The sequence below is a fragment of the Octodon degus genome, unplaced genomic scaffold (assembly GCF_000260255.1).
Source record: "Octodon degus isolate 3935 unplaced genomic scaffold, OctDeg1.0 scaffold00036, whole genome shotgun sequence".
NCBI lineage: Eukaryota > Metazoa > Chordata > Mammalia > Rodentia > Octodontidae > Octodon > Octodon degus.
The window spans coordinates 5171705-5188144 of NW_004524612.1; the positions used below are offsets into that span (position 1 = coordinate 5171705).

The 16440-nt window shown below is 40.7% G+C and overlaps 1 protein-coding gene across 1 annotated transcript in view; it reads right to left on the reverse strand.

Moving 5' to 3' along the window:
* The window catches only part of Psd3 (pleckstrin and Sec7 domain containing 3), a 563673-nt gene that overhangs the window by 247486 nt on the left and 299747 nt on the right, over window positions 1-16440 (reverse strand). Inside the window, exons 8-10 of the mRNA XM_023714618.1 lie at window positions 2944-3138; window positions 2737-2817; window positions 130-242 (exon numbers count right to left, since the gene is read on the reverse strand). Of these exons, the coding sequence (XP_023570386.1) occupies window positions 130-242; window positions 2737-2817; window positions 2944-3138 (389 nt within the window). The remainder of the gene's footprint in view (window positions 1-129; window positions 243-2736; window positions 2818-2943; window positions 3139-16440) is intronic.

Sequence of the window (16440 nt, forward strand, 5' to 3'; positions counted from 1 at the left end):
TAATTTTAAATATTTAGATGATCTTCATATTCCTGTATAATTTCTTATATGTTCACAATAAAATACAACTTTCAGAATAAGGAAATAGACCATTATTACAGAAAAGAAATTCAAGAATTTTTATATTACCTTGTGAAGCAATGGTATCTGGGTTACAATAAAAATACCTATTGGAGAAATGTATTAAAACTCTCTCTCGTTCTTGAGTTTCTCCCACAAGAGAAAATGCTTTAAAGAAATACCTTTAAAAAAAAGAAAAAGAAAAAGAATTAAGGGGAAAAAAGTTTTAGAACTTACTATATTTTTATTTATCAATTAAAGTTAATTTATACAAATTTAAGATATTATATAGTTGTCTTCTCTCCAAAAAAGAACTTAATAGTTCACCATTCAATATAAATTTATATTAAAATTTAAAATTTATAAAAAGTCACATAAAAAGAGAGTAACAATAGATTAGTCAATATATCACAAAAACATGGTTGGTAATTTTTCTATTATGACTAAATGCAAGTAGCCACCTTTCCTTCTTTCTTTTCTCTGCTTTTTTTGTCTTTTTCTTTTTCTTTTTTTTTTTTTTTTTTTTCTGAACCAGGGATTGAACTCAGGCCCTTGCGCTCGCCAGGGAAGCACTTATTCCACTGAGCCATCTCCCCGGCCCCTCTTTTTCTTTTTTGAGACAAGGTCTCACTATGTACTTTAGGCTGACATTGAGCTCACTCTGTAGCCCAGGCTGGTCTCAAACTTACAAAGATCCTCCTGCCTCAGCCTCCTAAGTGTTGGGATTATAGGCTGCGCCACCATACCCAACTCAAGTAGCCAACTTCAAAAGGTTAAAAAAAAAAAACAACAAAAAAACTCTTTAGCTTTCATGCATGCTCCCACAGGACGCTTTACAATTCCACTTGCAAAATGTCCCTTTTATCATTTATTACATGAAAATCTCCACTGAACCAGTATTAAAATTACAATTATGTTAATTTTATCTACTATGATATTTCATTGTCATATGAAAAAAATGAGAAATAGAAATTTATTTTTTGTTATGCAATAAAAGATGTACAAGATTTCTTGTAATAACAGTAAAGAGACCCAGAAAATTACACCATTCTAAATCAGAGTCACTAAAAGTATTCTTTAGCATAAATTAATCCAGATGACCTTCATTTAATATTGTAGATACACTGCCTTAACTAGGTGATGCTGAGGGGAAAAACTCATTTAAAGTGTTCTAAGAAATCCAACCATAATAAACTCTACCATTAGCCTTATTCCTGTGGAAATTCTGCTTTCTTCCTTATTAGAGAATTGGCTAGCCTAAGTTATACTGATCAAATTTGTTTTTCATACCTTGTTACAATAAACCATCATACTACATAGTAAATGAAAATCTACATCGTTCCTTTCTTTCCTGCTTGGCTATTTCCATTAGAAAACCAGTGGTTACCTTCCATTCATAGAAAAAGCCACCCTCACCCAATCACATACACTCCACTTCCCCGGCCCCAGATCTCTGATCTGTACACCTGAACACTTGTACCCGATGACCTCAGAACTCTTCCAGCCTCTGACATCTTATAAGGGATTTATAAACCTGCTGTCTGGGTTTACCTTCAGGTACCTCCAGGCATATGCAGTATAGTATGACGTAAAAAGTGAAAATCAGTGTACTTTAAGCAACTTCATTTAAAGTCATCAACAAGAAGTGGGTATTGTTTAAAAACTATTTTACAGATTATTTTCTGCTGATTATTATGATAATCATTTCTATTTCATTCAAGCATTAATATTAAAATATCTTAAAAGACTACCTAGCAATTACAAGCAACTAGAATTTTGCAATCTCAACTAGGTTTTTTTTTTTTTAACTAATCATTCAAAAACCAAATTTCCCTACTCAAAATCATTGAAAGTGTGCGCGCTTCAGCAGCACTTATACTAAAATCATTGAAAGGAGGGTCCCCAAGAGATACCTATTCACATATTTACAACAGCATTATTCACATCATATAAAATGTGGAAGCAATCTGTGTTATTGAAGGATAAATGAATAAGAAAATGGTGGTACAGTTACGTACTATAACACTACTCAGATTTTAAAATGAAATAAATCCTGCAGTATGTCATGATATAGGTGAACCATGAAGGCACAACATACTAGCTAATATGAGTCACAAAAAGAAGAATGCCATACAATTACAATTATGCAATAGAAACTCAGAGTAATCAAAACTACAGAGGCAGAAAACAACTGTGGTTTTAAGGGATGGGGGAATAAAGAAATGGAAGGCACTGCTTACCAGGTACAGCATTTCAGTATTACAGATGAAAAGAGCTGCAGAGAAACTGAGGGTGGTAATGAATGCACAGCACTAGGACGGTGCTTAATACCACTAACTTCACACTTACAACTAAAACAGCTAATAGTGGTACATGTATTTTATTACAAAACAAATTGAAAGGAAAACTCTCAACGAGCCCATTTTCCCCCAGATTTGCTTTGCCACAATTCTCTGCTGTGCCATCTGGACTCGGGCTTCCTACTACGTGCATATCAGCTGATGTGTTATTTCATAAAACAATACATTTTTATTATTCTCCACTATGCTTAATATCTACGATACAATCTGAAGTCCCACAGTTAACTGAGCAGGTTAAAACAATAAAGAACACTTTCTTTTGTAAGAATCCATTATTTGGAGGCCACAAACAACAGAAGTGAATGTTTAATCATACCTGAGAGACTGATCTAGTGTCATTCCTGTAAAATCGAAAAACTTCAGATATTCCTCTGCAACAAGTCTGCTAAATTCATTACTACAAGAAAACAGAACAGACTTGGTTAGTGAAGTGACAACTTAAAATATACACAGGCATGCATGCGCGCGCGCTCACACACATACACACGCTTCCAACTACAGCTAGTTTTGAGTTAAAACGTACTTTTTGCCCAGGTGTTTGGCGACATCTGATCTTTTGAATCTGTCCAGTTGATACAGGCGTTTGGCCAGCCTTTTGGCGGCCTCCGCGTTGCTGCTGGTACCGTTACTGAGACTTTCTGTGGTCTCTTTTTCCAGAATGTGCGTACTCCCCATTTCAGAGTGATCCTCTAGCTGCGCCTTTTTCACCCCAGCATTGCTATAAAATTTAATAAAAAAAAAGATGTAACAATGGAGAGTCTTCTTATATGTCAAATGGAGAAATATCTGAATAAATTACCATGATACTGTGGAACTAAATGAAAATCTTTAAATGAAACCATCATATTATATTTTAATAGTCATAAAAATATTTTCAGCTACAATGTTTCAAAAGATTAACAAGGCAATTACCTCAATCTGAGATAAGTAGTTATCGAACATTTTGCTCTCAGAACCTTGACATTCTAAAAGTACAGAGGATTCCAAAAAGCTTCTGCTTGTTTGGGCTAAAGTTATGCTCTGTATTAATAATTAAAATAAAAATTTAAAAGTAATAAGCCAATCTCCTGGAATGTATTCTATTTTATTAAAAAAATACTTTCAAAAACAGTATAAAATCTAGTAGGACCAACAACAGTGATTTAAATTTCGTATACATTTTTTTCATGACTGGCTCAACAGAAGAAACCTGGGTTCACCAAGTCACCTCAACATTTACTTTGAAATAACATATTTTTCTTATAAAGTATATTAAGAAAATTTGACAGACATTCACTTAGAAAAAATAGTTCAGATAACTATTCTTTCTGATAAAACATGACACTAAGTCAGTTTCTTATAAGGTAACTGCAATATAGAAGCCAGATTTGTGGTGCAGCTCCTTTTGTACTCTTACACTCATATCCAAGCTACACTTTGAGCAGGTCTTTTATCGATGTGCATCTATTTCCTGGTACTATACACTGGTTATTGCTCTTGGCAATTTCATTACCCAACGTTAGAGAAATCAACTCCTTTAATGTCACCATCATTAACTTCAGAAGAGTCTGTAAGTAATGAGACACCGTAAAACTTTTGATGGTACATGAAGTTTGAATTTTTTATCAAAAGCTTAAATTTAACAATTGGCTGAAAACACTTGTCAGTGTTTTCCATAAAGTGGAGATACTCTCTATACTTTGGAAAAAATGCTTGCAATATCTATTCTTTCTCAAAGTTCCTTTCACGGAAAAGTGACTTTCTAAGAAAAATGTGACAAGTTTATGGCCCCAACTCAAATTACCTTAACGTGCTTTTCCTGAGGATAACCAACAGGAGGAGTAAGTGCTTTATTTCCATTTCATTAAACATAAACTAAAAAGAATTCAGGTGTTGAAATCAAATAAAATTAGCTTGCACTGGACATTTTTAGGTGAAACTGGCCTTTATTTTCATGAGTGGAAGGCAGTGACAAAACACACAGACAAGAACAGTCCAGTGCCACTGCCTTGGTTTCTGCTAAGAACTCACCTGTTGCTTTCATGCTATGCAATATCAACACAGTGAAGAAGAAAGTATCTTCGCCCTTACAAACTTCCTGAAGGAAAGAAGCCCCACGGGCCACATTTGAGAAGCTCTGCTCTAAAGAGAAGTCACAACCTACGGCCTGTGGCCAGCTGCAAAGCGTTGCCTTGTGTATAACACTAAAACCAGTAAAGTTACAGGAATTTAAGCCCTCATTTTTCACTTGGCAACAAAGCCATGTTCACGATAAATGCCTTCTAGTACAATGTCACAGAGTTTATTTGAATCAGGATAGTCAGAATTTTATGGAATGAACCACAGAGTAAAGACTTTGAACCTAGAGTCTCAGTAAGGCCTGGATCACATACTCTGCTTTGGTGTTCTGTTGCCACTTTTCCAAACATAACGGCTACTCCGGGCTCAGCTGAATTGGCCCCTCACTCCTCTGCCCCTTGGTTCCTCTCTAATTTGGTCTGCACAGACAGTCGCCATTACTGTCTAAATTAAGACACTCTGAAGAAGGAAAAGTGATTAAAGTTTTATGTATGTAATTGTAATTGTTATAACATTTAAAAGGATTATTGATTTAAACATAATACTGCTGATAGCTGCAGAGTTTCTTTTTGGTGTGATGACAATATCATTAAAAGAAATAATGACACTAAACAACACTGAATGTATTAAAGTCACTGAAGTTTATACATTAAAAAGGTACATATATTTGAGGGATAACTTAGTGACTAGATCTTTCAAAATTTGAAATAGAAAAGTATATTATACAATCATACAATGTAATAATGGTTGTTATGGTCTGTGTCTAGGTGTCCCCCCAAAGCCTCATGCAGTCTTGGGGCGGCTTCTGGAGTTTGTGACTGATTACTGTGGGTGTGGATGCTGCACCTGCTCTGGGGCAGGTAATCTGCATTACAATGTAGGGTGGGAAGAGAAGCCAGCTTCGTGAGCTGCTGCTACCCCTCCCTTGTGCTCTTGCTCTTTGCTGCCACCACAAAAGGTTGGGGGGGGGGGCGCTGGAGAGATAGTTCAGTAGAATAAGCGCTTGCCTGGCAAGCACAAGGGCCTGAGTTCAATCCCTGGTTCTGAAAGGAACTCTTGGGGGCCAGGGAGATGGCTCAGTGGAATAAGCACTTCCCCCGGCAGGTGCAAGGGCCTGAGTTCAATCCCTGGTTCTGCCAAAAACAAAGGAAAAGAAAGGTTGCTTTCTGCCATGTTCTGCTCTGCCTTGGAGCCAGCTGAGTATGGACTGAAACCTCCAGAAACTGTGAGCTAAATAAACTTTTCCTTCCATCATTTTGAGTGTCAGGTATTTGTCCCAGCAACGAGAGAAGAGTAAGACAATGATGAAGACCACTGAAGCAAGAACAGACGGATTTGTAAATAGACTAGGTAATAGTGCCACTTATTCCGGCCAACTGATAACTTCCCATCTTCTGTGGTGACCAGCCACCAGGGTGGTCGGGCAGCTTTGCTATCACTGGGAAGGCAGTAAAGGCTAGGGGGTGACCAGCTGTGGCACTGGTATCTGCAGAGAACTCGCTTCCCAGCCTCCATCTGCTCCTGAGCACTGACTGCCCCTGGCAAGGCCCCCCGCAAACACCCTTCATCAGAAAGAACCTCAGCAGCTGCCCTTGAAATAGGGAGTGGGGAAGACAGGGTGTGTGTCAGGGAAGGAGGGACAGGACCCTTCTGATTCCAACATACGAAAAAGTTCATTGTCAGTTCATGCATTCCCAGAGGAAACCATGGAAGAAACCAGGGCACACACAGACACCAACCAAACCCATGCTGCTTTATTTTACTGCATCTATCAATACTATTTCATTGCCTAAAAAATTGGAGTCAAGTACTAAACTACAGTCAATGTCAGAACAACAACTGGCATAAACTGGAACAGACCCAGGAGGTAGAGCCCTTTGTAATCAGTAAGCCACTTTGATTTTCCAAGGGAAAATATCTCCCAATGGCAATAAATGACTTCATTGTGGTGAAATCATCATGAAAATAATTTTAAATTTTTTTTATCCTGAATCTATCTTTCTAAAGTTAACATTATTGGGCAGTTTTTGTGAAACACTGAGCCTGTGGTAATATGTTCATACTTCTAGTAAGTGAACTCATAGTAATTTCAATTGATTTTGTGTTTTGCCATATAAGTGTTGGGATATAAAATATTTACTCCTCAAACTATGTTACAACATATATTTCATCTTATGTTCCTTATATGTACAAAAAAATGTAATTTTATAAGATAAGTATATAAAACTTCTCTGGATCTTTCTTTAAAAACAAAACAAAAAAAACAGTAAAAGAACAAAAACAAAACAGAATTTAGCCTGATGACGCACACTTATAACTCCAGCACTCTCCATGCTGAAGCATATGATCACAAGTTTGAACCCAGGCTGGGCAACTTCCAGAGAGCCTGTCTTAAAAACAAAAGATTTTTTAAAATCAGGATAGGGGATGGAGTCCAGGGTGACTACTCTGGTTTAACTCCCACACTACAAAAAATAAACAAATAAATCAATCAGGAAAGGAACAAAGTGAGACAAATATTCCATTCCCGGGTGGCTTCATTCTATCCCATTTCATGACTTCCAAGATTGGTTCAACCCAGCAGAAAATGCTCCTTCCTCATCAGCCAGCCATCCAACTCACCGGCAGCAGTCAGACACCCTTAGGAACCCATCACAACCTCCTCGAAGGCACGCCTGAGCCATCGTTCTTCTGCAAAGCTCCTTTGCAGTCTGTTCTCTCCCTGAGCTCCAGGTTCTACTGTTGTGTAGGGCCTTCCGAGGATCTGGCTCTCTGTGAGGTCATGTTACTATGACCTCACATTCTTAGCCGAGTTCACTGTTTGTACTGTCTTTACAGTCCCAATACAAACAGGGGCTAGAATACAAGGGCCACTGTGTATCAAGGGAATAAAAAACAATACAGCCAGCCTTGCTCACACTTGATAAAGCAGACTGGATGGTCCTTCTCAGCCAAGATAACACCCCCTACTGTTCCTTCAATACACAACACAGTATCCCTCCAGTCTGTTGAGTATTCAAGGCTTTCATTAGTTTGGATGTCTCCTTCTTCTCTATAGTTCAAACTTTTTCCATTGTTTTTTAAACAATCTAATAAAATAAAATCTCTACCCAGTCTCTAAAGTATAGAAAGAAAGGGCTTGACAAAAGATTCTCCTTGTGTTCTAAGAAGTGTTTGGTCTTCCACAAGAATGTCAGCTTTCAGGGACCAGGACCTGCATGATGCCAGGTTCTTAGCTGAGGTCCAACACACCCACCTACCTCTCCCAGGCAAGGCTCCAGACTGGTAGACTCCTCACTGGGGGACAGACAGAGAATGAGGGCACACAGACAACCAGAAAGAATCACACCTCAGCAAGTAAGTGTTTCACTGGTTCATGGATTTCACATCTCCAAATAAATACCATGCTCATCAAAACATTCCAACTCCAACATCAAATGAAAGGATCAGATGTGAAGGCTAAACACACTAGCCTCCTCATAACCTCATATCAGATTCTAGGAGTGTCTGAATAAACACAGAACACCCAAGTATCTGAATTTCAATAAGGAAAAAAATAGTTTTTAACATAACAAGTATTTCATCATGGGGGGGAGGGGTGTGTGTTGACATCTTATGTCTGCTTGGCAAACTTATCTCCTATAGTATTTGTTCTAAATTTAAGGAGTTTCGATAATGATGTTCCCCGACTGTCAATCTGAGAGTCTCTCTCACACTTTCTTTATTGGTTTTCACCTGCTTCTGTGATCTCTTTTATATTTCCACTATTTTTCTAGAGTTTTATCAAGCGGCCTATGATCTACTAAATCTTCTCTATCCTGTAAGTACAAAAGGAAACCATTTTTTCTTTGTATTTTTCCTTCTCAGCCTGCATACTGCCACCACAAATACATTAATATCAAAATTTCTAAAACTCCTACTCAAGACAACATATGCCTTCCGTGGCATGTCAGACAAAGTCCTACACACGGAGACCCCAGCTCCTCCTTCAGACGTAGCCTCTGCCGTTTCCCTCACCTGTGGGCCCCACAGCAACGCAAGCGGTACACCTGGCCTCTTCCACATCCTGTCCCCTCCTGTCACCACTCCTGTCACCCCACAAGCGCCACGCCAAATTCTTCACTCATGGTGATCCTACAGCACTGAGACAAAATAAAAGGACAGCAGCTCTCAGAAGCATGTCCTACCTACGCTGGCATCCGAGTGCTGCCTTTCTGAAAGCACTGCCTTTTGAAGAGCCCAGCCCTTCACCGCCACTGCCTTTATCCCCCCTTGAATCACAAGCACAGGGCAAAGGTCCGCAAGAACTGCCTCTTTAAAAAAGGCAAGAACAGAGCAATCTGCTTCGCTTCTTCTTCCTTTCTGTCTGGTAATCTTTCCTATCAATAATGACATGGAGCAACTGACATTAGCACAGCACAGCAGATAGATTCCTTTAGTTCCCATTACTTTGAACTTATATTTGTCATTTTTTAAAATTTTTCTGAACTTAACTCCACTTTTTTTTATTTTTATTTTTATTTTTTTATTTTGGTACGAGGAATTGAACTCTGGACCTTGCGCCTGCCAGGTAGGTACTATACCCTTGAGCTATGTCGCCGGCCATTAGCTTCACTTTTTTGATAGAAAGAAGTACATAAATAACTTTAACAGAACTCAGAGGAGAAAATACCAATTCTCCCCACTTATTTATCTTTCTTTTAGTGTATGCTCTCAATACATAACACACATGTGTTGGGTTCTGCGTATATACATATTGTATGTTGACCACTTTTACTAGAGATCAACAAAATGGCCCTACGTAGCCACACAAGTGTTCTGCCATCAGCGGCACCCCAGGACTTTTTTTTTAAATTTTGTCTTAGAGCTGGTGAGATAGCTCAGCACACTAAGCACTTGCTTAGGCAAGCGCAGGGGCCAGGGTTCAATCCGGGGCACCGCATGCCATGCAGACCCTGTCCCAGGTATGCTGAGCCAGTGATGGAGTCCAGGCATGGTGGCGCACACCTGTAATTCCAGCACTAGGAAGGCAGAAATCAGGAGGATTACTAGGAGGCCAACGTGCATAGTGAGACCCTGCACCAAAAAAAAAAAATTCATCTTGACCTAAGGTCTGTCTTGGTACACTCCCCAGGCTGAGCTCAAACTTAGTTATTGTCCTGCCTCGGCCTCCTGAGTAATCCTACACCTCACTAAAATTTCTTATATTCCTGTGTGTTAATAAAATGAAACAAAACAAAAAAACAAACCAGGCTAGGCTGTCAACACTCTACCACTCCACATTTACAAAGTGCACTCTGAGAGCTGTATCTAGAAAACACCGTCTTGTCCAACGACATATACACATGCAAGGCAAAGGCCAGCCGGAAGAATCCTGCAGTGTGGGTAGCGAGGACTGCAGGTGCAAGGATGCAAACAGACCAGAGGAACACCGTGACCACCTTGCCGTTCTTCAGGCTGAAGACAGGCCCTGAACCCTGGAGCCGACAGGGACAAAGTCTGCATAAACCCAGTTTTGTAGGACTGGCCAAATAGTTCAGCAGATTAAAGCACCTGCTTAGGCAGACGCAGGGGCTGGGAGTTCAATCCCTGGGACTGCCGTGCTGGTCCCACCCCCAGGGTACGCTGAGAGGGCAACTGAGACAGCATGGTGGCGCATGCCTGTAATCCCAGCTCTTGGGAGGCTGTAAACAGGCAGATCACTATGAGTCGGATCTATGCAGTGAGACCCTGTAGACTCTGTCATAAAATAAAAAAAGTTTTTGATGGCTTTTTTGTTGTTGTTACTGTATCATTTCCCTTCAGCTCTGAGAATTAAACCCACGGCCTTTGCTCTGAGGTACACCCAAATCTTTAAACTTTTCTTTAAACAGGGTCTCACAAATGTGCTACAGTGCCAAGATCAGACTCCAACTTGGGATCCTCCCAATTTCAACCTCCCAGAGTACTTGGATTACAGGCAGGAGCTATAACTGCTTGAAGGAGAGTCAGCAAGCAAGACACACATAAAACCTAGAATGTAAGCTGGCTCCGAGAAGGAAAAGGAAATCTTACTGGTCACCAACATGCCACTGATTTCTCTGGCACAGCACACATAAGTAATCTACTCCTGAGAGAAACCACTCAGGGCCACCACAGTTCCATTAGGTGCCACTCACCCAACAGCACTTGACACTGGTTCAGCAGGCAGGGTGTGCCACTCCTGGACTATGGAATTCCTGGGACTGTCCCAAGTGTCTTATGAAAGTCAGCAGTGGGACCCAATTTACAGATGCAGAAGCTGAGACCAAGGACCCCAGAGAGACAGGGGGACTGTAGTAACCAAGTATTTACCTGAGGTACTACTAGTAATCATTTTACTAGGACTATTCCTCCACTGCTATGGATGTCTTTACTGATTCAGAAAAGATTTATATGCCTATTATACCTCTGATGAGCACACAACGTTTTCAGGACACTACAGCAAACAAAGTAAGAATTTCTACATCAGTGGGGCTAAAAGGAAACAATAAATGAGCAAACTGCATATATTTTGCTGCAGAGAAAAGCAGAACCTGGAACGACAGAGCAACCATGTAAGCCCCGCTTCCTGGGTGGCCAAGGTGCAATAATTATTATCAGAATGTTCCAGCCTGGGCAAATTAACATAGCCCAGTCTCAAAACAAATTTTTAAGGGCTGGGCACATAGCATATTGGGAGAATGCTTGCCTAGCACATGGGAGGCAGCCCTGGGTTCCTTCCCCCAGAATATAAAACACTAACAGAATCTAGAAGGTTCAGGAATCCCTGGTTGCAGCTAGGAGTGGATATTCTGTTGCATAATGCAGACATGGGAAGCCACATTGTGAAAACAACTACTGAACCAGACTTCAAGGAAGTGAGACAGGCAAGCTTTGGAAATGAAAAGCATTCCAGACAGAGTCAACAAGCAAGAAAAGGACACAGAGGCTGGAGGATGACCAACGTGGGAGGAGGAGGAGGCTGAGGCCTAGAGAATGATGGAAACAGCATGTCCAGAAAGCAGTGGGGCAAGGGGAAGCTCAGCGGAGCGTGAGGTCACCAGCCAGGAACACGGGGAATGTGCGTCAGTGCCCGGCCACACAGTCAGGAACGGAAGGAGAGGGGAGCAGGAGTCTGGCCCCAACACACATGAATGTAAGGCACTCAGTTACCAACGCAGAGCTGACTGGTGGTGACAGCAACCCACCGTGGGGTCTGGGCAGAGACACAGTGGCTACTCCATTCTGGCAAAATTATCTGGCGAGAGAGTGCAACATGCAAGGAGACCAAAGAGGTCGGAAACACGCCAGCATAACAACACACATGAAGGGCCGGCCAAATAGCTCAGCAGGTGAAAGTGCCTGCAGGCAGGCACAGGGACCGTGGGTTCGATCCCCAGGCTTGCGGTGCAGGCCCCGCCCCTGGAGTGCACTGAGACATAATTGAGATTGGACATGGTGGCATGCACTTGTAATCCAGCTCTTGGGAGGCTGTAAGCAGGCAGATCACTAAAGTCCAATCTAGTAGACCCTGAACACCCTGTAGACCCTCCCCTAAAATAAAAAAATAAAAAAATAAACATGGAGCAGCATACTTGAGTGTCATTCACTACAACAAAAGCATGAGGGGCTCCCCTATAATTGTGAAAGAAATCATCCTATGTGTCATTGCTCACTTCACTGCCCGGTGACAATTATTAGTTCAGAAGATACTAAGAGCAAGCCTCTGCTACAGAGCTCCAGTTAGACGGTCCAAGCTCAAAGGCTGACTCCACCCATCAGCAGTGGGGTCCTTGGCTAAGTTCATGTCCTCTAAGTATTTTTCTGCTACAGAATGGAAGTGGCTTTGTGAAGATTAAACCAGAAGACGGGCGCACAATGCTTTAGTGCCACATGTGGCACAGAGTGTACGAGGTCAGCTGCCAGCTCCCGATCAAGATTGTGACTCAGTTACTTTGAGCATCACGTGAGATATCAGATCCGGCAGGCTTTTATTAGATATCAGCGGCTGTCTAGATGCCTGCTGGCTTTCAGCAGCAGTTTGTATTTGACTTTCATATGAGGTGAAGGCAATCACCTCAAATGAACTCTTTTTTGAAAATCATGTAGGATGCACTTCCTAGAAGAAATTGCATCTTGCTTCTGATTGAAAAGCCTAAATAAGAGAAATAAAACCTAATCGTCAAAGCTTCTAACAGCTCTTTTTCTCTGGGCCAAGCTCTGGGCCTTACCAGAAAGAACTGTAATAAATGTCACCTGGAGGTTGTGCCACCCTCTCCCCAAGGAAACCTTGCCAACCCTGCACATTTGCCAGAAGAGGGCACCAACGTGACAGCAGTGGTGCAGACTGACCAAATTCACCATGTGGTTGCAGTAGTCTGCTTTTGTCTCTGAGGCGCTGATTCCAGATAAATACTGGGACCTCTCGGCCACCTCAGTGTTCAAACTTCTTCGGGAAAATAAGCCATGTAGTGCAAATTTCATTTTTTGGTGTGTTTTGAACTTCCTGCACACCTCCCATGCTAAACCGCAGCTCTTCCAGGTCAAGCTAACATAAATAAAGCCTTATCATAGTTATCAGAAATGAAAACTTCCAAAGGACCTACTATTAGATGTCTGATTAGATGACTAAGAAGAGGAAAAACACAAAACATTTAAATGTTCATTACTTGCACAGGAGACTGCAAAATAAGATCCGTGAACCCCAAATTCTAGCATGCAAGAGAAGAAGCATGAACCATTTGTAGCTTGGCCAGCTCCTTTTCCTGGGCTGTTTCTAAATCATCAGGTATTCTCTTCTGTCCATATAAAAGGACAGAACTAATCTCACTGAATGAATCTTAGCATAATTCACAGGGCACAAAGCTGGGCAGCACCAGATGATGGGAAGAGGTCTGGCAAGAGGGGTGTAGGATTAGCCAGTGAAAGGATGTAAGAATTCTGGCATGAAACCAGCAATGGATACTTCAGAAAGCAAGCAGTCTTTGCAAGGATAAGAGCTACAATTTTAATATTGTACAGTCTGTTAAATAACACTTTTATCTGAGAGTTGGGGTACTCACAGGAGCCCTTTCAACTTCTCGCTCAGCACGCTGATGAAAGGTCACCAACAGCTAGCCAAGATAGCCCCCCTCAACCATGCAAGCAGTAGCCAAAGTATTAGAAGATGGGTCCTAATTCAAGCTGAGTTTTTGCTATTGTTGTTGTATATTTCTAACACTAGTAATCCATTCTAAAAGTCACAATAAAGAACTTACTTCTTTTTAATATATCTGGAAAATAGCTGCTGAAAGTAAACTCTTTTGAACAAACAAAAATCAATTCATGAAACATCTGTATCCCATCCCTAAACTTACATTACAGTCACTAAATGTGTATTTATGAATGCGAATTTAAGTCTAACCAATGTCCTCATTCCAGTTGAGGTTACAAATCTATGATCCAGGCAGAGAATAGTAGGAAAACACTGCTCTCCTGTCACTCCCTCTCCCTTTCCTTGTCAAGCTCCTGTACTTCCTGAGGTACAAGAGCGTCCACTGCTACTTTCTGCTGTCATATACTACTCTGACCTTAATCATCTCTGTCAGTGCATCCTTCCCTCTCTTCAAAGTCCAAACCATTACACCTCGTGGTTCTGTGACACAGGCTTTGCTGCGCCTGCGTTTGTGGGCTCCGAGTTGCAGGACTGTTCTGCAGGGTACTCCTCTGACTTGACACGCTGACTACGTGGCCTGTCCACTCACTTGGTGAATAACTTCTGGACTCTGCACACTCCAGAGTCTCTACTGCAACACCTTGATGAGCTCCTCTCCACGGAGCTTCCCCTAGGTGCTACCAACTGCTACTACCCTGAAAGCTGTGCTTGATGTACAGGAATTTGCTTGGATTCATTGTCAAATTTTGTGTGCAGTTTAGTTTAGTTTTGGATTTGTTTGTTTGTTTGTTTGTTCATGGCACAGCTAGAGACCAAAGCTATGGTCTTGTGCATGTGAGGTCTACCGCTGAGAAACATCCCTAGCTTATGTGCAATTTTAGAAAAATAATTAGCATGCTAGCCATAGTGCAAGCATAAGATCATACCCTAGGAAAATGAAACTCTGACTCTGCCCCTTTCTCCTCTCATCTCTTTAAAATGTTCCTTCCAGTCACCTGCAGACAAACCAAAAGGGTCATTGTCATGGTGGGCTGTGGGAAGAGCAGGACATGTTCTACGCTTCAGCATCCTTGTTGATGGTTTTGCCACAATAGCCACAATGTTTTGTCCTGCCTTATTTTATAATCACTTCTGAAATGTCTGCTGCACTTCACACTATTCTAAGCACTCCGCAGCGACTCAGTCTCCTACACCACCCTATGATATGATGCTATCCTTATCCTCATCTCACAAGGAAGGAGAGCAAACTGTGGAGGAAGTAAAGAACCTTCAGCAAGTCACAGTGCTAACCGTGAATGGCAAAGCAGGGCCCAGAGCTCCTGGTGTTTGATTTTTAAAGTTTATTCACATGACTAAATATGCTAGTAGGGTCATATTTAAGTATACACAATAATCAAATTTTTCCAAAATCCCTCCTAATTAAAAGAACTAATATGTGTCAGACACATATTAGATGCTAGAGAAATACTTGTGGGGTTTTACCTTCTAACAAGAGGAGGCAAAAAAACCAACTAAAGAGTCTTCCCGTCCTTCCTACCCTTAATGTTTTCTGAACATTTGCTGAATACAGTTGACTGCCCATATTTATGAGTTCTGCACACACAGATTCAACCAACTATGGATTGAAAATACTCTGTGAAAAGTTTATATATATATATTCATTCTTGCTCTTACCTCCTAAACTGTGCAGTACTACAATCATTGACACAGCATCCACACTGTAATAGGTATTATCTAGAGGTGATTTAAAATATAAGGGAGGCTGTGGAGGCTATATCCAAATAACACACCATATCATAAAAGGGATTTAATCATCCTCACATTTTGATATCCATGGAGAATCCTGGGACCAACAGACCGAGGGATGACTGTACCTTCAATGAGTCACCCCCATTTAGACAAATATCTGCTGTTTACTGAAGCATTACCAGATATAGAAGTCCTGCTTTCCTGAAGCTTACATTCAGACAGAGGCACAGATGAGTGTGTGAGGATAAATATAACTGGGGAAAGACAGCGGGCAAGGTAGATAGGGGCTGCTGTTTTAACCATGGCACAGTGATGATAACTTAAAGAAGGTGAGGATACAAGCTTCCAAGGTACCTTTAAAAAACATTTCAATCCAGCAGAAAAGTATAAAAACAAGGTATAAAAAGTAAAGCCATATTAATATGCTGAGCTATAAAAGGCTCAAGTCAACAACTTCTGACATTGCCAGTCCTATGGATAACCCATTACCATTATGGACTACTGGACTATATTGGATTACTCTGCTGAATTCAAGCACCTACAATATTTAAATGGCAATGGAATACCCATCTCTGACAAAACTAAACAAAAAAGGGGATATAAGTCAAGGACCATTCTGTATCTGTATATACGAAATACTTAGGATAGATATACAGCTACTTTGTCTTAATTCAGTGAGAAGAAAGATTTGTACTAATAGTGTTTGGACAGGATATCATGTCCGCATCTTCTACTATGAATAATCACTATGAAGACAACAATATATAATGTATTAATTATTGAAACTGTCTTACTAATCGGTTTTGAAACTGTCTCATTGCTGTTTCTCAATAAAATTAATTTTAAAAATAAAAACATTTCAAGCATATATGTGCACCATGTTTCTAGCAGCACAATTTCTAATAGCAAAGCCCTGGAAACAACCCAGATGCCCATCAACTGAAGAATGGATAACGAAGATGTGGTATTTTTACACAATGGAGTATTATTTACATATAAAACAGGATAAATTTTGAGTCTTTTGTCAGTTGGATGCAACTAGAGAACATACTCTTAAAT